The sequence below is a fragment of the Bos indicus x Bos taurus genome, chromosome 19, assembly GCF_003369695.1.
Source record: "Bos indicus x Bos taurus breed Angus x Brahman F1 hybrid chromosome 19, Bos_hybrid_MaternalHap_v2.0, whole genome shotgun sequence".
NCBI lineage: Eukaryota > Metazoa > Chordata > Mammalia > Artiodactyla > Bovidae > Bos > Bos indicus x Bos taurus.
In genome coordinates this window covers 49001780-49022975 of record NC_040094.1, presented here as the reverse complement: position 1 = coordinate 49022975, position 21196 = coordinate 49001780, and the positions used below count along the sequence as shown (strand labels likewise).

General features: G+C 45.0%; 1 protein-coding gene across 4 annotated transcripts in view; it reads right to left on the bottom strand.

Moving 5' to 3' along the window:
* Nucleotides 1-21196, bottom strand: part of MAP3K3 (mitogen-activated protein kinase kinase kinase 3) — a 60664-nt gene that overhangs the window by 10353 nt on the left and 29115 nt on the right. For all 4 annotated transcript variants that reach the window (XM_027517601.1, XM_027517602.1, XM_027517603.1 and 1 more), the window contains 3 exons: nt 19370-19483; nt 13799-13919; nt 2869-3002 (listed from right to left, as the gene is read on the bottom strand). In XM_027517601.1, the coding sequence (XP_027373402.1) occupies nt 2869-3002; nt 13799-13919; nt 19370-19483 (369 nt within the window). The remainder of the gene's footprint in view (nt 1-2868; nt 3003-13798; nt 13920-19369; nt 19484-21196) is intronic.

Sequence of the window (21196 nt, the reverse complement as noted above, 5' to 3'; positions counted from 1 at the left end):
GACCATCTCACCCATAATTTCACCCGTATATTGTCATACGTGATTTTTTTTTAAACTGCCAATCAAGGCAAATTAATTGCAAAATAAAATCCCCCAAATCTTGCTAAGGCGATAGGATTTCCTCAAGTGGATAAAACCAACGTGGGAAAGAATTGCTCCCAATCCAGAAAGTACATATTTGGCAAAGTTAGACCAGATAACAGAAGAGAGAATGAGCAGGAATAACAACATGACAGGTGTGATGAAGGAGGAACACCAAAGGTTCAAGAGAGGCCACTGGAAAACACACTGAACCCCGTGAAGGTTTCTGTTTAAAAAAAAAAAGGACCCTCTTTTCGGGGCTTGCCCTGGTGGTCCCATGGTTAAGACTCCGTGCTTTCATTGCAGGGGGCATGGGTTCGATCCCCAATGGAACTATTATCCCATATGCCGCTCAGCCAAAAATAAACACCCTCTTCGTGACAGTGCTGCAGAAGTCAAAGGGAAGGAAGTTATGCTGCATTAGAAAAATTTTGTTAGAAACACCAAGCCAAAAAAAAAAAAAAACTAGCCTGAACCATGCTTTGTTCATTCTGAAAATTAGCAAATAGATGCAGCCATTGCTCAAATCTGATTAAAGAAAAAATAAAACAAACTTATTTTAGTTTCACTTTTCAAGAAAGTCCCAGTCGGATATTCTTTCACTACATACCATGCTGTTTTGGTCTCTGTTGAGTAGATTTATCTTGAATGGCCCATTACCAGCAGCAATTCTCTTCTGCTAAAGATGCAGGCACTGAAGAAGGACCTAGTCATTCCCCCGCTGCCACCTTCCACGGCCTCTCCCTAAAGGCCTCTCCTCACTACAAGTCTAATACTCCCATGCCTTCCAGGGCCATGAAAGTAATATAAAGAAGTAAAAGGACCAGGATACAGGACCATGGGGAAGGACAGAAAGCAAAGGCAATCAAACTCATTAACAACCTCTGAGGTTTTACACCCGTTACCCCTCGTACAGCTGATGTCCGGAAGCACTCTGGTTAGAGAAAAAGGAAAGGATGGTCAGTAAGATAACCAAGAGGGGACTCTGCAGATAAAAGTACTCTAGGTCACTGTTTTAAACATAAATTTATCTGGAAGGCAGGACTACAGAAGAGAGCAGAAGCAGTATAAAAATGCTTCTCATAGCCTGTACAATTGAAACAATGCTGGAAAAGTCATAAGAATCAGTTTTAGGAAAAGTTGTAAGAATCAGTTTTTTTGGTAAAATCCCCCATGTGTTGGTGCTGGCCTTCTGCTGGATGCTTTTACCTTTAAGAAGTTTCCCCTTTCAAGATCAAATTCCAAAAGTTTAGAAGACGTATGTTTTTCTTTGCAATCAAAGCAAGCTCACTGAAAAAACTTCAGAATGAAGCCAGAGATCTTATTCTTGCTGAGTTCACTAAGCCAAAGTGACATTTTCATCAAGTGAGCCACAAATTTAAAAAGCTAACCATCAAAATGAGTAAGCTATTGTGGTGAACACACCCTAAGATGACCCCCACCTCCCCCGACCACCCTCCCCTCAGTGAGTCACAATCTTTCAGAACTCCTTCATCTGAGTATAGGTAGAACTTGTAATTCACTTCTAGTCAATAGATTATGGCAAAGTGGATGGGATATTCATTCCCATAATTGTGTTAAACTACATGAGACTCCGTCTTTGCAGACTGGAGCAAGAGACTCTCCTGGTAGCCTGGAAGTGAGAGGGCCACACTGCGGGGAACTACAGGTGGCTTCCAAGAGCTCAGAGGGGCCCCTGGCTGACAGCCAGCAAGAAAATAGGGGCCACAAGGCTACAACCACAAGACACTGACCAACAACCAAGTGGACCTAGAAGGGAGCCCCCAGCTTCAGGAAGAAACACAGCCTGGCTGACACTCGACTGCAGCCTTGTGCGACCCTGAGCAGAGAACCCAATCAAGTTGTGCCTGTATCTTAGACCCCAGGAAACTGTAAAATAATAAATGTCTGCTGTTTGTACTGCTAAGCCTGTGGTTGTTTTATATAGCAACAGATAACTAATTTAGTTGTCTACTATCATAAAAGTTCACCCAAAGTAGCCAGTCCTACTTTGGACTGGTATACTCCCTACCTTTCATAAAGCAATAGCAAAACTAAAAGCTGGTTGATGGAAAAGAAAAAAAAATCTGTGTGTTTAGATTTTTTTAATTGGTCATATGCTAAAACTCTGCTGAAAGGCCAGGGGGATTGTAAGGAAGCACACAGACAGCAGAGCGGCTTTGTGCAGTTTGTGCGAGACCAGCGAGAGGGCCACAGAAGCCGGAAGAGTGGCCAGACACACGTCTGGCACCAAGGAGGCCAGGTGCTCAGACCCTGGCTTTGGTGAAAGTCACGCAGTTGTGTCCGACCTTGTGACCCCCGTGGACGATACAGTCCATGGAATTCTCCAGACCACAATACTGGAGTGGGTAGCTGTTCCTTCTCCAGGGGATCTTCTCAACCCAAGGATCAAACCCAGGTCTCCCACATTTCAAGTGAGTTCTTTACCAGTTGAGCCACAAGGGAAGCCCAAGAATAATGGAGTAGGTAGCCTATTCCTTCTTCAGTGGATCTTCCTGATCTGGGAATTGAACTGGGGTCTCCTGCATTGCAGGTGGATTCTTTACCAACTAAGCTATCAGGGAAACCCTGTCTTTGGTAGGAATTGATATTTGGCCCTTAGAAAGGAAACATCCATACTTGGGCAGGCCTGGTTTACAAAAGAGCTACTAGATGGGACTCAAGTCCCTCACTTGCACACCATGCCCACTGAGGACCCCCATTATAACCTTGGTCTGACACCTCCCACGACACACACCCTCTATATATAACCCAGACTATACTCACGCACTGCTCGCTGGTCTCTGGTATGAACTCCCCCTCGCTGTTGATGCTGGTGTAGGAGCCCTGCCGGGCGATGCGCTGCTGCCGCTCAGGCACGTAGCCAGGGGGAGGCGAGCTTCGGCCGGGGTTCTGGGAGCCTAGAGCACAGAAACAAGACCCTTGACGGGAGAGCCCAGGCCCCAGAGCCTGAGAGGAGCAGACACGGAGCCAGCTTGGACCCAGCGTCTGCTTGGTGGTGGAAAGCCTGTTTGTCTCTCTGAACATCCAGGAAGAGAAGGCGGGCCTCCTCCTAGCAAAGTCCTGGGGTTGAAGGAAACTTCCTGAACCAGGCAGCTTCTCCCCCTAATCCAAGGACCCCAAGAAGGAAGAAAACTCCTTAAGAGAAAAGTCAAAGAATGGTGGCAGGCTTGCTCTTTGAAAGAGAGTCTTTGAGGAGCTTAAAACCACTATTTTCAACGTCTTTCAAAGAAGTGATCCCTTCATTTTTCTACACAAAGTCAGTCATTCAGAATATATGGATCATTCAGTTTGTAGAGAAGATATTTGAATGAATTCGCCACCAAGAGGAGTTGGTATTCCAATCTCTTGTTGGAGGTATCAACTCACACTCTCTCCAAGAACCACTTGGATTAGGTATCTCAGGTGGGAAGCACCTGAGACTCTCGGTAGCCTGGCTTCCCCACTTGACTCTAAAGTAGAGGCTAGAAACCAAACTGCTCTGAAAACACGTGTAGAATTATGCTGGATTTCCACTTTGAACACCTCACTCACAGCTACAAATTCTGAGATAAGGAGGTGCTTAAACCATGCCTTTCAAATGATCTCAAACAACCCATGGAAGAGTCTGCTCAAGCTTTCTAAGCCCTGGCAGAAAATGATGCTGCTCAGAGTAGAAATTTAGAGATACTGTGCCATCAACTAACAGAGCAAAGAAATGAGTCATTTTCTTTCTTTTTTTTTTTTCTGGTCACCCGCACAGCATGTGGGATCTTGGTTTTCTGACGTAGGATCAAACCCACACAACCTGTAGTAAAAGCACAGTCTTAACCACTGGACCACCAGGAAAGTCCTCCTTTTCTTTTTTATCCTCTGTTACTTCGCCTTTAATTCTCACAACACTCCTACAGTGAGGGCGCACTGTGCACATCTGCCGTGTGCAGAAGGGAAGCCAAGGCCCAAAGTCATATAGTGACTCAACGGTGGTGCTGCAGCCAGAAAACAGCCTTTGTGACTCCCAGTACAGTTCGGGCAAGGCCATTTTGAGACTGTAATCTACTTCCAGAAAGGGCAGGCATACCATTCAACACAGAGATGGAAAGCAAAACTTCTCCCCAAGCTGGCCAGGCCATACATTCCCCAGAAGCAATCCAAACAGAGGAGGTGGGGGGATTCCACTCAAGGGGGAACCCAACTGCCTTTCTTCAAGGAGCAGGAGCGAGGCTAATATGGGGATTCCTCGACAGCACAAGAGAAACACAGGGCCACATTTTACATCACTCAGATTCAGAGGTGTTCTGTCCATGGTCACTTGTAAGCTGGATGCAAGATGCCCTCTGGCCAACGGAGGGCTCAAAGGCAACAACAAGATGGAGGTAAGAGGAAATCAAATGGGAATAAGAAAGCTACTCCATTTGTCAGAGGGTCAGATGTCAAAGATCCAGGCAGCCAGCCATTTCTCTCCCCACTGTACCATAAAATTCCAGTGTAACCATGGAAAAAAGATGGCTTTCTTAAGCCTTACCATGCCCCAAAGCACAGTTCACTTTTTAACATTTGGCTTACAAACATTAGCCAAGTGCCTGCTTCCCACTTCCAGCCTTGGATAACATTCTAGTAGCCCACAAGTCCTATGGAAATCCAATCCCTACGTTGGCAACAATTTGTCAGCAGCAGAAGCAACCCAAAGAGGTGAGCAAGGTATAGTGAGAAAAGCCTAAGCTTGAAAATCAGATGTGCAGAGATTCAGAGCAGGTTTTGTCACTCATTAGCTGAATGATTTAAACTCTCACCTAAATTTCCTCACTTAGGAAAATGGGAAGAACTATCTACCTTATTGCCTTTTTTGGAAATTATAAATGAAATGTGGTAGCACAGGTACACACCTACATGCTAGAATTCCATTTGTTTCCTTCATTATATGTGGAGGAGATAACAGGTTAGACTCAAGATACATTCTGCCCTTGCAGGGTGCCTTCCTGTACTTCAGAAGTTAATCAGCTAGAAACTATTAATTCTAAGACCTCCTTTAGGTTCAGCCAGTCGATGCACTTATGTACATTTACATGGCTTCCTGAAATCCCTGCTGTTTCTGGGCACGGTCCTGGAAGCCTTGGTTTTCTGCTGCAGCGTTAGCAGAGGCCTCACCTGTGGTTCCCAGTTTTCCTGATGTCAAGACACAGGTGCAGGGATCCCCGTGTAAGTGGTGTGCGGACAGAGCAGAGGGGCCCTAATTCTGGATCTGGTTTCCTCATTACAGGAGGAAGACGAGCTCTGTAGCATTTTTAGACTTCTTGAGTCTGTTTCTCACTCTTTTTGATTTTATAAGCCAGAATGTATTTTAAATGCCTTCTTCCTGAAACTAGTCAGAGTGGATTCTGTTCTGTGCAACTCAACCCTGACCAATATATTCTGGAGTGAAAAGGTATTACATATTTGACCTAAAACAAACAAAAGGTGTCTCTTATGATTAGAGAGAAAGAAAAACTCTTACATACTGATGAAATCCCACACATTGGTCCAAACTATCCCAAGACAGGCTGAAGTACCCTCAGTCTGTCACACAGGGTGTCTAGGGTGAGACCTCCTGGGACAAAAGATCCATGGCCCCTCACCACCCATTCTCTCTCCTCCACCAGCTACCACTGAACTCCCCGCTGGTTCTGCAGGTGGGATGGGACTAGCTCACATGAAGCCTGCACTACAGACCCAGGAGGGGCTGGGGGAAAACAGCAGAGGGTTTCTGAGCTTTTATTTCCAGCCAGAGACTTTCACTTTTTCCAATACACATTGCTGCCTGCCGAGAGCCAGCCTTGTTATCTGATGGGCAGTGGGCCAGGGGCTATTGTGCACAGGCCCACAGCTTGGGGCAGGAAAGGGAAGTCTCCCCAAACCAATGGCTATCAGAGGAAGCGAATGGAAAAATCAGGAGTTGGCAGAACTGCTCCGGAGCATTTTCAGTTTTGTTTTTATCTTCATTTCAGAAATTAGGGGCTAATGACACACACAACAGCCGCTGAGAATGAGTGAGACAGGGACCAGAGCAGGACAAGATACTGACCACAGAGACTCACTGATGCTCACATGTTTACTAGCAGGACTGCAGCGAGCCAGGAGGCATGAGCACAGTGCCATGCCGGTTTGCAGTCAACCCAGGTCCCAGCGGGCACAACAGGGAGAGCGGCTTCTCTGGGCCACCCTCCCCTGGCACTCCAGCCTGCTCCTGCTCTAGTCTCACCAGGCCACTCGTGCCAAGGGGCCCCTGTCATTACCAGCTGAAGCAAAAGAACGGACTGATAATCCTGTGTTCAGGGTGGCCGCAGCTTCCTACAAAGCCTCTCTACACAGGGGTTCATGCTGCTGGCTGGCCACATTCCTCCTTGATCCAGGGCAGCAGAGCTGGAGCAAAACTCTTACCCCAGGATATGGCTGAGTCTTTTGCTCTGTTCTTTGACTCAAAGCTGAAAGAGAGTCTCCCAGACTTGAGCCCTTCTCATAGGAGACTCCTGTCAGGAAGCTGATGCAGTCAGGAAGTTGCCTCTACAGGGAGTTCTAGGGCTTTGGGTCAGTGTTAATGTGCAGGTCACTACAAGTACAAAGAGATAGCTGTTTTTGGCCATCAACTATTTTCTCTAAACCTGGTTCTCTCTTGGGGGGCGATGAGGGGAGGAATCCAATCTTTTTTTTCTTCATCAATGGAAAAGCTTAACCAATATATCCTCATTTCCTCACACTGGACCAGGCTGTACAGAACAGAGCTTCTCGATACTGTCATCCCATAAGACCCTGAGAAAATCCTGTGTTTCAACTTGCAAACCTCCCGTTTTGTTCTGAAGTTGCTACTACCACTACACAGTTTCTGGTCTGGTCCAGTACTGCAGAATTTTAAGCAAGGAGAAAAACCTGTGGGAGTGAAGGAGCTGGCCACTTTGTTCCTGTGTTTGCGGCCACCGCCTCTGCAGCTCACTCTCCTCATCTGTACCAGGGCGGAGGTCCGCACCGCGCGCAGCTCTCTAACCCGTTACTGTCCAGGTGCCACTGTCAGGCATCTCACCCTTTCAACACTCTCGTTTTTCCACCTCTCCTCTCTGAGGACCAGGGCTGCCTTCCTCCTTACCCAGGCACTGTAAGCCTTCGGCCTGGACTCCCCCGTTGACTCTCAGCAGGACCCCAGGGGACCCTAGGGTGCCCTCTTCACCCGCTCCAATCTCCTTTTCAGCTGTCTCTGTGCCTCCTTTCATAACCAAGCTCAGATCTCTAGCCTAAAAATAGCCTGACCTTATTTCTGCCACTCCCTTAAGCCACCTTTTTTTTCTTTCACGGCCAAACCCTTTGAAAAAGAACTAATTGCCTCTACTCATCACCTTCCCATTCCTGAGGGGTTGCAATCTGGCATGCCCACTGCAGGTCACAGTGGCAAGAAGAGGAGCAAAATGGAATGAGAACAGAGACAAAGGCACTTAAGATGCGCTCGGCCAAACGCGAGTCAGATGTGGCAGGGATGAGTCCTTTACTTGAGGGCTTAAGGGCATCGCCTGATGTATTATGGAAGAAACAGTGCTTGAGCTCTCAGTGTCAAAGGTGGGTAGAATCTCCAGAGGCAAGGACACAAAGAAGGGTATCTTCACATAGGGAAATTCCGTCTGCCTTGTCTGGAGATCTTCCTCAGGGGTCTCTCTTTTTGGGTTAACATATTATCTAGTAGGTTTTATTTTTGGTTTGGGGTGGTTTTTTTTTTTTTTTTTTTTAAAGCTAATTGGATTGAAAAAAACTGGAATTCAAGGTATGTATATTATGATGGGAAAAAACCAAAGGTGAACATGATAGCTGGTTTCAAGCATCTGAAAAGCTGTCACATGAAAGATGTTATCTGTGCTGCTCAAGATGGCAGTACTAGAGTCAATGGGTGAAGTGAGAGAAGGCAGAATCTCAACTCAAAATAAGGACTAATCTCAAATAAAGTTGTCTCAAATTGGGTTGGGCTTTGCTGCACTTCCTCATTATTGAAAATGCTGCAGTGGGAGCTGAATGACCTGCATGTTCAGTCTTCCGCTCAATACGCACAGGTATGTTGATGCTGGTGGGGAAGGAAGGCTAAGAGCCCCTCCTGTTGGTGGGGGCTGCGTCGCCAAGGCTTCTCATTTGACCCCATTTGCATGGCTAGGACTTCTGTCCCTCATGCTTAAACCCTAACTCCTCTCTTTCTGTTTCCTTCTATTCCAGAAGGCCCTACCCCATACGAGCAGAGGAAGCAATCAGATGTATGGATGAAAATGACAAGTTTTTACTCTTGGTCTGTCCTTTTCAACCTGGCTGGCGGCGTGGAGGGCCTCCTTCCCACCCTGGCATACTCTCCCTCCTACTTCTCTGGTCACTCCTTTCCTGTGTCCTCCACAGGTTCATCCTCCTCTAACTGGTCACTGTCTGGATTTCTAAGGCTCAGTCCTAGGGCCTCTTTTCTTCTCACTCTAGAGTACGTTTAGAAACTCTCATCTGGGCCCATAGCTTCAACTTGATAACATCCATTTCTCTCCTCTACTGCTAGTTTTCTCCCCTCTGAGCTAGAGATTTGCAGAGTTAGCTGCCCATCTGCTGTCTTCTCTTAGCTGACTCAAATCCATCTCCAATTCAACCTGCCTAAAATTTCATGCCCTTCTCAGCACCTGAAACCAGGCTCACTTCTAATCTCTGTCTTGGTGAAAGGTACTGCCAGATATCCATAAACCAGTAACTTACCATCCTGCTCTCTCAACACCTGAAAATGCAATCCAATACCACAGTGGTTCTTAACCCTTCTGATCTTAGAACACTTTTTCACTTCTAAAATTGAGGACACCAAAGATCTTTTATTTATGGGGGTTATAACCAGTTGATATTCACTGTATTAGAAATTAGGGTCAGAAAGTTTAAAACACACTGATACACAAGCACACATTCCATTAGCCACAGAGCAATGATATTACCCCAAGCAGGTAACCTCTGGAAAATTCCTCTATTTGTGAGAGAATTAGTGAAAAGCCGATCGATGTCTTAGTATTATCATGAAAATAGTTCAGACCCTGTAGATCCTAAATGGATTTCAGTGACCACCCCACCACCTCCCCAGACCACAATGCCATGTTCTAATGGCGTTACCTTCTAAATGTCTCAAATCCACCTGGTCCTTCCGCTTTACCTACCATCACTAGTCTAATCCACGTTTCTGTCTTCTTTCATCTGGACCATTACATAGGCTAATATGGCTTTCCCTTGGAGCCATGCTTGACCCTCTTGGATCAGCTCTCCACCCCTTATGTAGCTAGAAAAATCTTTTCAAAATAAAAATCCGAATACATCACCCATTCCTCTTCACTTAAAAATCCTAAAGTGGATTTTTTACTGCCTTCACCATAGGACTGAAATCTACCTGACAGTCCACAAGGCTTGGCCCCTCCTGCTCAGCCTCAGCCCATCCCCCTTGCCCTGTTCTCAGGTCTCCAGCCCTCAGGGCTTCCTCCTGTTCCTGAAACACAGGGCACTCCCCTTTTCATGAGGCCTCTGCAAGCAAAGCCAGGAACTCTCCTCCCTGTCCTTTTGAATAACTCCCATTCATGCTCTAGGTCACAGCCTAAGGCTTCACTGGCCCTAAAATCAGGTCATATCCTTCAGTTGTATGTGCTAACACCACCACACACCTTTTGGTCACAGCGTATAATTAGAGATAAGTCACGACAAGTGAGATCTGACCTCCTACAGGTACATAAGGGCCACAGGGACAGGAACTGTGTTTTTGATTTCCATGATTCCAGCACACAGCAGATATTCTAGCTAATTATTTCCTAAACGAACAAATGAGTAAAAGGAGAGAGATATCATAAGATAATGTGATAAGCGTTAGAACAGAGATGGTACCAGGGGTCACCACTCCCAGCGGCTGCCCACCGCCCACAGAGCAAGTCCATGTGCAGTTGAGGCTCCTTGGTCATAGCAGACATCTCTATTTCTCCTTCAAATACATCAGCCCAGTCAGAAGGGTACGTGGGATCACCACCAGCAGAGCCCTGAAATGACCTCTCCCCTCATCCTGGCCTATGGAAATCCTCCATAACCTCTAAAATTCCAGCTCACATTGGATGTACATCCCAGGTCATTCTAGTCAGACATAGCCTCTGCCACATCCCAGCTTTACGAGTCTCTTTCATAATCCAGAACCACCTGGTGTTCTCAGAAGTCACCATCTTCTTTGGTGATCGTGCCTGGCAGATGCCCCTTTCTATGCCTGGAATATCTGTCTACATTTCACACTCAGTAAATCTTCCCCTCATTTGTCATCTCTGATGTTCCCTCTCTTGTGAAAGCAAAGTCCTGGGCAGAGCTGGTTCTCTCTCCTCTGTATCCCCACACCACCCTCGGCCTTCCAGGTGCCTCCACCGTAGACCCCACACCAGCCTAGAGCCTGGGATACAATGCTGGCTGAAGGGAGGAACCCAGGATCTCTGCATGCTGGGAGGCTGTGTTGCCCATTCTTTATATAGACAGGAACTCATTTGTAGAGATTTTACTCCTCAGCACTCTCAGACAAGGAAATTCCAAATCGGGCCCCTATGACAATGGCCAACCTTTTAGCACCCACCTCCACACACGTCACAGGCACTTGCTTAGGAGCAGGAGGCCACATCACTGCCCAGTGTCAGTACTCACTGCTTCCTCCACAAAGGAGCAGTGCTGACCCCCTCCAGCCCCTTGGTCTCTACAGGGACTCCAGAACAGAGGCCAAACTAGCAGAGATACGCAGGTTCCAGGACACCTGGATTCTAGGGCCAGAGATGCTCTGGATAAGGTCTCCCTGCTCGGGTATTGGCTCTCCCCTCAACCAGCTTACTGTAAACATACCCATCAATCATCCACAAGGCTATGGAAATATGAAATGCATATATGGACTTCCAGCTTGGCAACACTTACTACCAGAGCTTCCTCAGGCTCCAGAAATTACTCAGTGAGGCAGAGTCAGTGCCTCAGCAGCACAATCTTTCTGCTGCTCCCTGGGGAGGCTTCTTATTCCCACACAAGCTCCATGACAGGACTGATGCTTAGAATGCAGCACCCCGGCCGCCCCGTCCCGCCTGGCTGCCAGCTCAGCTCCAGATCTCCAGAGAGCAGTTCAGTTCAGTTCAGTCACTCAGTCATGTCCGACTCTTTGCGACCCCATGAATTGCAGCACGCCAGGCCTCCCTGTCCATCACCAACTCCCGGAGTTCACTCAGACTCAGGTCCATCGAGTCAGTGATGCCATCCAGCCATCTCATCCTCTGTCGTCCCCTTCTCCTCCTGCCCCCAATCCCTCCCAGCATCAGAGTCTTTTCCAATGAGTCAACTCTTCACATGAGGTGGCCAAAGTACGGGAGTTTCAGCTTTAGCATCAGTCCTTCCAAAGAAATCCCAGGGCTGATCTCCTTCAGAATGGACTGGTTGGATCTCCTTGCAGTCCAAGGGACTCTCAAGAGTCTTCTCCAACACCACAGTTCAAAAGCATCAATTCTTCGGCACTCAGCCTTCTTCACAGTCCAACTCTCACACCCATACATGACAACAGGAAAAAACACAGCCTTGACTAGACGGACCTTTGTTGGCAAAGTAATGTCTCTGCTTTGGAATATGCTATCTAGGTTGGTCATAACTTTCCTTCCAAGGAGTAAGCGTCTTTGAATTTCATGGCTGCAGTCACCATCTGCAGTGATTTTGGAGCCCAAAAAATAAAGTCTGACACTGTTTCCACTGTTTCCCCATCTATTTCCCATGAAGTGATGGGACCGGATGCCATGATCTTCGTTTTCTGAATGTTGAGCTTTAAGCCAACTTTTTCACTCTCCACTTTCACTTTCATCAAGAGGCTTTTGAGTTCCTCTTCACTTTCTGCCATAAGGGTGGTGTCATCTGCATATCTGAAGTTATTGATATTTCTCCCGGCAATCTGGATTCCAGCTTGTGTTTCTTCCAGTCCAGCGTTTCTCATGATGTATTCTGCATAGAAGTTAATAAGCAGGGTGACAGTATACAGCCTTGACGTACTCCTTGTCCTATTTGGAACCAGTCTGTTGTTCCATGTCCAGTTCTAACTGCTGCTTCCTGACCTGCATACAGTTCTCAAGAGGCAGGTCAGGTGGTCTGGTATTCCCATCTCTTTAAGAATTTTCCACAGTTTATTGTGATCCACACAGTCAAAGGCTTTGGCATAGTCAATAAAGCAGAAATAGATGTTTTTCTGGAACTCTCTTGCTTTTTCCATGATCCAGCAGATGTTGGCAATTTGATCTCTGGTCTGGTTCCTCTGCTTTTTCTAAAACCAGCTTGAACATCAGGAAGTTCACGGTTCACGTATTGCTGAAGCCTGGCTTGGAGAATTTTAAACATTACTTTACTAGCATGTGAGATGAGTGCAATGTGCGGTAGTTTGAGCATTCTTTGGCATTGCCTTTCTTTGGGATTGGAATGAAAACTGACCTTTTCCAGTCCTATGGCCACTGCTGAGTTTTCCAAATTTGCTGGCATATTGAGTGCAGCACTTTCACAGCATCATCTTTCAGGATTTGAAAGAGCTCAACTGGAATTCCATCACCTCCACTAGCTTTGTTCGTAGTGATGCTTTCTAAGGCCCACTTGACTTCACATTCCAGGATATCTGGCTCCAGGTCAGTGATCACACCATCGTGATTATCTGGGTTGTGAAGATCTTTTTTGTACAGTTCTGTGTATTCTTGCCACCTCTTCTTAATATCTTCTGCTTTTGTTAGGTCCACACCATTTCTGTCCTTTATCGAGCCCATCTTTGCATGAAATGTTCCCTTGGTATCTCTAATTTTCTTGAAGAGGTCTCTAGTCTTTCCCATTCTGTTGTTTTCCTCTATTTCTTTGCATTGATCGCTGAGGAAGGCTTTCTTATCTCTTCTTGTTATTCTTTGGAAAACTGTTCAGTTTGATGCAATTCTACCTACCCAGAGAGAACCTGTATGGACAGCAGCAGGGGTTCCAGCAACATCAGGGCAGCAACCTCAATGCAAATGCTGACAAGGCCAGACTTCCCCCTTGAAACAAACTGCACAATTCAAAAAGAGAGCTTTCTCCTCAAATGTGGGAAAAGGGATCCAGAGCAAAACTGGATTGCCTGGTGCAATGCACAGATCTGATTTAGATTTCTTTCCCAGGAAGGCCTGGCAGCAGCTACATATCTTTCTGACTAATGAGCCAACTGTATATATTACGTCAGTAGTCTCCTGTCCTCCCAGACAACTTAGGACGCTCCAGGAGTCTTGTTGGCCTGCATCTTCCGTGAAATATCAGAACTCCTCAGGAACCATAAGCAAGAGGCTTGATATCAAAACTCAAACTTGGACCTGACTTCTACCTCCACAAGTCCCTAGTCTTTTGGGCAAAGTATGGTCAGAAGTGAGGGCCACTGTCACTGAAGGTCCTCAAGCAGATGTTTGAGATCACTTTTTCAGGGCTGTTGAAGAGGACCTGATTATCCCACCACAGCATGACACCATAAGGGTCAGGACTCCATCCCAATCATATCACTATTTCTCTTTCCCAAGGAAACACATGGAAGATTATTCCAAACAGCCTAGCAGTCAATAATGTTTGATGACTGTTTTTTAATTAATAATTATTTTTTAAAAGAATGTTAAAAAAAAAAACATAGGCAGATAGATAAGAGGAAAAAAAGGGATGAGATACTCACTGACAGAGAGGTGCCTGCTCCTGGACTCAGGGGGCTGGTAGATGGTATTTATATCTCCCGCAGACTGGGAAGCTTTGATTCGCACTTGCCTGGACACCCCGGAGTGGGGAGAGGAACTGGTCTGCAAGATAAGAGGAAAAAGGCAGCTTACTAAGGAGGCAGGCTGAGAAACGTCCCCTCGCCCCTCCCTGGAACTCACCATGCTCTCAGCCACCTTCATGCTTTCAGTGCATGAGCTTCTCAGCTTTCCCCCAAACCTCACTCCTCAATCAGATTTGGCCCATCGCTATTTGCTCAATGTCATTTTACAGTTTCACTGATAGAAAGCACTGATACCCAGTGCTCCCATGTAATAGGTGATGACCCAGACACACAGGAATACCAGGCATTCCTGTAGTAATGTGCCAAACAGAAAACAGCTGTAAATATCCTCTCATAAAACTCTCTGAAGGGTTGGGGAGAATAGCAGGAAAAAGCAGATTTCTCAGCAGCAAGATCACCTGTTGCATGGGGGTTCACAGTGGAAAATGATGGCCACCTCTGCATCAAAAACTCTGGTTGATAAAACATTTTAAAAATAATGTGATATGCTTCTTCTTCCCCCCTATCATTGCTCCCTGAAAATTAGGGTACAGTGAGCTTGGCTACTTCATATTCCTGGAGTTTACATGTGAACCATCTTGGGACCGTGTTCATCTCAGAAAGACTATCACAGATACCATGCTGCCAGAGGTCAAGGCCTTCAGGACAGGGTCAGCAGCCTTGCTACATCCACCCCACTTTGCACTGACTCAGTTGGGCCACGAGGTGAGCCCTAGAAAGAAAACAAAGCAATAAAAGGGGGCCTGGCATGAGAAAGTTTACAACTGAAGGCTGAAGGGGAGCAAGTGATGTCAGGCTGTGCTCATAAGTAAGTAGAGTGCTATGGAGAATGGGAGCTCAGAATTTATAAATAACTTGGGTCAAAATTTCTACTTGTTTCTCTTTCTCTCTCTCACACACACCTTCCATAAGAAAAAAAAAAAAAAGTACAACCAAAACAAACTCTATCCTGTCCTCCAGGAAAAAGGCTTCCCGCACGCACTCAGGGGTAGATCCAGCTGCCAAGCAGCCTTCTCTGGTCTCCCTGCGCCAGACCTGATCACATGCCGGCTGTCCTGACACACTGTCCTGCTCTAACGGGAAGTCAGGACCAAGGGGAAGTGAGTGTTCTTGCTGAAGCCTCCGATGTGCAATAGCTCTCCGCCAAGGGTCAGAGAGGAAAAAACAATCAAAGCCACACGCTGGGGAAGCAGGTCAGTAAGGGGCACAGAAAGGCTACAAGCCCTGCAGTCAGAAAGAGAAGAGCTGTGCTGAGGACCTCAAGGACACCTGCTGGGACACAGGGCCTGACACAGAGTGGGAACTCCATACATCTTGGCAACACAATCTGAAATTACCGAAGAATATAAATTCTAATCTCTCAATTTTCAAATCTAAAAGCTGAGACAGGAAATGAGGTTCAACAGCCGGCACAAGCATAGGTTTCTAAGAGGAAAGGCTGACTGCGGCACCAAGTTGGAAAACAGATGAAGGGAATCAGCGAAGGTTTCCAAGCAGGGCTTCTCACATTGCCACGTGCACACAAATTGCTTGGGACTTTGTTCAAATGCAAGATTCTGATTCAGCAGGTCTGGGGTGAGACTGAGGATCTGCATTTCTAACCAGCTTTCAGGTGATGTTGATGAGGTGGTACATGGACCACACTCAGAGCAGTGAGGTCCTGGGAGGTGAGTCATATTTGGTTTAAAGCAGTGGTTCTCAGCCCCATCTACCCAGCAGAACTGCCTGTGGGGTTTTCAACACCTTAGACCAACTACAGCACACTCTCTGGGGGTAAGACCCAAGGACTGGTATTTTTAAAATCTCCCCCAAGTGTTGGTAATATTCGGTCAAGTTTGGAAAACCCTGATTTTAGGAATGACATGAGAATGACATGGTAAACAAAAATGAGGATGATACAAGGATTCAAGGAACCTGGAACAAGACCTAGAAGTGGGAAAGAGAGGGAGGAAGGTGGGACTAGGGAAAAATAAAAGGGCCTGCAGAGAGTGAAAGGGGTCCCAATGGGTGCAAAGTGTGTAGCTGGCAGAACATTCTAGAGACAGCAAATAGAAGGCACTAGACCATTTTGTGAAAACCTCACTGAAAGACTCTGTGGGTAGCAGTGTGTTGTGGCCGACACAAACAACATGAAATTTCACCAGGGAACCACGTGCACAAAGACTGCAGTCACTGGAAACCAGCAAAAAAAGATTATAAAAGTTGACCCACGAATTATCTTGATAAAAGATTTGGTGGCATCAGACAAAAGGAGCAGTTGAACTCAATGATGCAGGGGGAAAAAAGGGGTATCCATGTGTTTGCTTTAGTTTGGTTCATGGCTTTGGCCAGGTGAGATGGGAGGAGTATGACTATCCACCTTGCTGAGGGATGAAGACAGATGAAAGGCTAAAATCTGTCATAGAAAGAGCAATAAAAAAGGAATCCAGAGAAGAGACAGTACATTTAAAAACAAGAATGAGAAGGGAAGTAAAGGTTCAGATGGTAACAAAAGGTTAATGAGGTGATAGGCTGCTAAAACTGAAGGAAACTATAGAGAACAAAGTAGCTGACAGTGATCATCAAGATGGGATGAAGACCAGGGTATGTGGTGTCCTGAAGAAGTGTATGCAGAGTGTGATCTATGGGCTGGTGCCAGGCTCCAACCTATGGTGAACCAGTCCTCTACAATTTAAGTACTGAAATGAAGAGTAACTTGCTAATGAACACTTTGGTAACAATTTGGCAGAGTGACTTATGCCTATTGAATCTAACAATGAAAATCCGGGGCTTGTGTTTTATATGTCTCTAGTTAATTTTTCCACTTTTCAGTTTTTGTGTTTTTTAAAAAGAACTGGTCTATGACAGATTGGAAACTAGAAGAACAAAAGTGAGATTTCATCACAAACAGAGAAGCACTCTTCTAAAGGAGGACACCTGCTGCTGCTGCTAAGTCGCTTCAGTCATGTCCGACTCTGTGCGACCCCATAGACGGCAGCCCACCAGGCTCCCCCGTCCCTGGAATTCTCCAGGCAAGAACACTGGAGTGGGTTGTTATTTCCTTCTCCAGTGCATAAAAGTGAAAAGTGAAAGTGAAGTCGTTCAGTCGTGTTGGACTCTCAGCACTGCCATGGACTGCAGCCTACCAGGCTCCTCCGTCCATGGGATTTTCCAGGCAAGAGTACTGGAGTGGGGTGCCATTGCCTTCTCTGACACCTGAGCACATAGCAATTTTGGATCATGATACCTCTGTTTACAAAGAAGCCTGAAGTCTAGTTGAGGAAGTCCCCAAGGAAAGATTTCATCACCACCAATACTGTTAGTCTTAAATGTAAATCTGTATAAATGTCAAGAAATAGGAGCAGCTTAAGCATTCTAACAGTAGCAAAACTGGTTACTGAATAAAAGTATGGTCTATCCATTCAAGGGACTTCTGCATCCTTATAAATTATAATCATGAAGACTGTATATTAACAGAAAAATGTACATGACAATAAGTGAAAAATTAAATTAGAAAACTGCATAAACACCATGACAACACTTAAAAGTGTGTATACATATGGCCAAAGAGAAACATATGGAAAAATCAATGTTTTGGTGCTAGAATTATGTAAGACAATCCTTTTTTATTATTTTAACTTTACAATATGTTACACTGACTTTGTAATTTTTTAAATATACATCCTTAGAAAGAGAGGCATCAATATGGCATTTATTTCATGCAACATCTAATGTAATGCCATGAGTGTCAGAGATCAGATGGTCATCTCTCACACAGCTCTGGGTGCTGCAGCAGCACCTGCAGCTGAGTGCACCCTTTGATGGATGTGGAGGCAAATGTATAGAATCAGTTGTCTCAAGTTTCTCGTCAGGGGAGTGGAGGGATCACCATCAGGGTTGTTGGCTCCCAGTTAAACCATCATGTCATTAAATTTCAATCCCAGCTTCTTCTGTAAAGAAGGGGATTGCTAAATACGGTCTCTACTTGACTCTTACTAACATTTCAAGTAGTCACTGTTGCTCTCTTAGGAAGATGGGTTCCAGAACAATAAGATACAGCTCCAGTTCTCAAGGACCTTACAATCTTTTGGGATAAAATTTATAAATACGCAACAACTTTAGGGCAATTACTAAGCAACCTATAAACTAGTGTGCAAATTATATCCAAAGACTAAAGGAAAGGGGAATAATCAATATGGCCTCAGTCAAAAATACTTGCCAAACTGTAGCAGGTAAATCAAGCTAGAACCTAAAAAAAGGCTGACAACCATGGTCTGGCAAAAAGGAAGAAAGAACTGCAGAAGAAGGGAAGTATGCTGGAGAACTTGGAAAGATGAGACTGGGGAGCTGAAAGAAGGATCGTTAGAGAAAAACCTTGGGTGCGAGGCTACATTTAGATCTTACAAGCTGGGCAACGAGGAAGGACCTCAAGGAGAAGGGAAGGAACTGGGACAGAGAAATGAAGGAATAAAGTTGTGTATTTCACTTCAGAATACTTTCCAAAACATATCCAGAAAAAAAGGCACTGGGAAAGAGAAGACCAGTCCTCATGCACAAGGACACTTCTGTAATATTAGAAAACATCTTCTTTATTCTAAGGCTTCCTAACTACATTCTTCTGTGTCTTTCCCTAATCAACAGACATTCTAAAGTCTCTTTAAAAATAAAGCACCATTCCCTCTAAATTCTGCTCGGTATAGGGCATCCACGGTTCTCAGGCAGCAACATTAGCTGTCCACAGTTGGCTGTTTTCAAGTATATGGAAAGGAAAGAACACCAAAGAAACTTTCAGGGATGTGTATGTGAAGAAAACTGGTAGAGGAATCAGACAGAAGACAGATATAGATTACAAGCACTCTTGCGAAACGTAGGCCCTTGGGGATTCTTTAGGAAAGGAAACTGTGTAAGGAAAAATCCCTAAGTTCTGAAGGTCCCTAAGATTGCTGCTATTTGGTAAGGCAGCAGATGCTAACTTACTAGAGGCCCTTTAGTCTATGGCCTTTTTCCCACTGAACAGACGGGAAAAGTGTGTTTTCTACATGTGTCCCAAGGGAAAGTCACAGTTGCCGAGTTGTGGCAGTTGGGTTCACAAAGCATGACAGTCTCAAATCCTTGACAGTCTTTGCTAATCAGCACCCCCACGCTAAGCAAATCTCCCTTGCTGGGGTCCAAATCTAGTTTAAAATTAAAAAAAAAAAAACACATTAACTATAGAGAAAAAGAATCCTCTCCTTTATCATAAAATGCTTTCCTTCCTCCCACACCACAAGCCAAGTAACCTTCAGCTGCAACTTTAACACTGATGATCTGGCTTTGGAGTAAAACCAAATGCAGAAGGCTAGCTGACTGCTGACCCAGTGGGCTAGACCGCACTTATGTTCTCGCTTTAGCAGTGACAGAGGAACACAAAACTCATCAAGGAAGAACCTGAACTCCTGAAGGACAGCAAGCTGTGTCTTCAGCTGTCAGTCCAGGGCAGGGGCTACTTACATGGTTTCTGTCCTGGGACAGCAACAATATTCTAAGACTTTTCATGCTTGAGCTTCTATCCAAAATGTCAATTGCTTTGTCAAGATCATCTTGATTCTTCAGCAGGATGGAGAGCTGTGACACAGGACACAGAAAAAGGAAATCATATAAAATATGTCTTTAGTCTGCAAAAATAACCAAATTAACACTAAAAATAAATTTGGAGAAAAACAATCTCAATGCATACTCTGGAGTCCTCAAAAGACCTAACTGAAGCCATAGAGATATTTTCTTTTTTTCTTCATTAAGTGCACAATTTAATAAGTTTTAGGAAAATGACAGAGTTGTGCAACCATCACCATAATTCAATTTTAAAACATTTTCACTGCTTTAAAAAGATCTCTTGTGCCCATTCACAGTCACTCCTCTTTTCTACCTCTCACCCCAGGCAACCACTAATCTACTTTCTGTCTCTAGAGATTTGCATTTCCTGGACATTTCATATAAATGAAATCACACAATTCATATATATTCAATTCAATTCATAGTCTTTTGCATCCAACTTCTTTCATTTTGCTTAGTGTTTTTGAGTTCATCCATGATGTAGCACATTAGTACTTTATTTCAAGATATTTTCTGAGAAGAGCTTCCTCTCTCAAAATACTCTTTACTCCAAAGCATCAAGTCCCAAACAGTTCTAGCCCCCATATTTCTTCCCAACTTGAGCAGCAGAAGTGTGTCCCACCCTACTCTGTGCTGACATTAACAGAACAAGCAAAAAAGGCAGAGGAGGAGGAGAGGGAGGGCTGAGGATGAAAACATTACTCAAATAAGAACACAAATTTAGACCACACAGAAGGGTTTAATATCTTAATGTTTAAAGGTTAAAAACAAAATCCATGACTAGAACCAAAAATGACTTCCTCTGTTTTCATTCCACTGAAGTATTAAAGAGAAGATTCTTGAGGATATAGACAAGTCTTACTTGCTATTAAAAAGCAGAAGATGTTGAGTTCAGTTCTGTCGCTCAGTCGTGTCCGACTCTTTGTGACCCCATGAACCGCAGCATGCCAAGCCTCCCTATCCATCACCAACTGCGGGAGTCTACCCAAACCCATGTCCATTGAGTCAGTGATGCCATCCAACCATCTCATCCTCTGTTGTCCCCTTCTCCTCCTGCCCCCAATCTTTCCCAGCATCAGGGTCTTTTCAAATAAGTCAGCTCTTCGCATCAGGTGGCCAAAGTATTGGAGTTTCAGCTTCAACATCAGTCTTTCCAGTGAACACCCAGGACTGATCTCCTTTAGGATAGACTGGTTGGATTTCATTGCAGTCCAAGGGACTCTCAAGAGTCTTCTCCAACACCACAGTTCAAATGCATCAATTCTTCGGCACTCAGCTTTCTTTACAGTCCAACTCTCACATCCATACATGACTACTGGAAAAACCATAGCCTTGACTAGATGGACCTTTGTTGACAAAGTAATGTCTCTGCTTTTTAATATGCTGTCTAGGTTGGTCATAACTTTCCTTCCAAGGAGTAAGCATCTTTTAATTTCATGGCTGCAATCACCATCTGCAGTGATTTTGGAGCCCAAAAAAATAAAGTCAGCCACTGTTTCCCCATCTATGTGCCATAAAGTGATGGGACCGAATGCCATGATCTTAGTTTTCTGAAATATTATGAGTACTTAGTATTAAAAGATGCATAAATATGCTATGCCTTAAGACCTAACGAATGTCAGCTCTTATACATCTGTGGCAAACACAAGCAAAAATCCAATTAATTTCTGCAATTCCCAATTTATAATACAAGGAAATGAGAACTCTAAATCCTAGGCCAGGAAA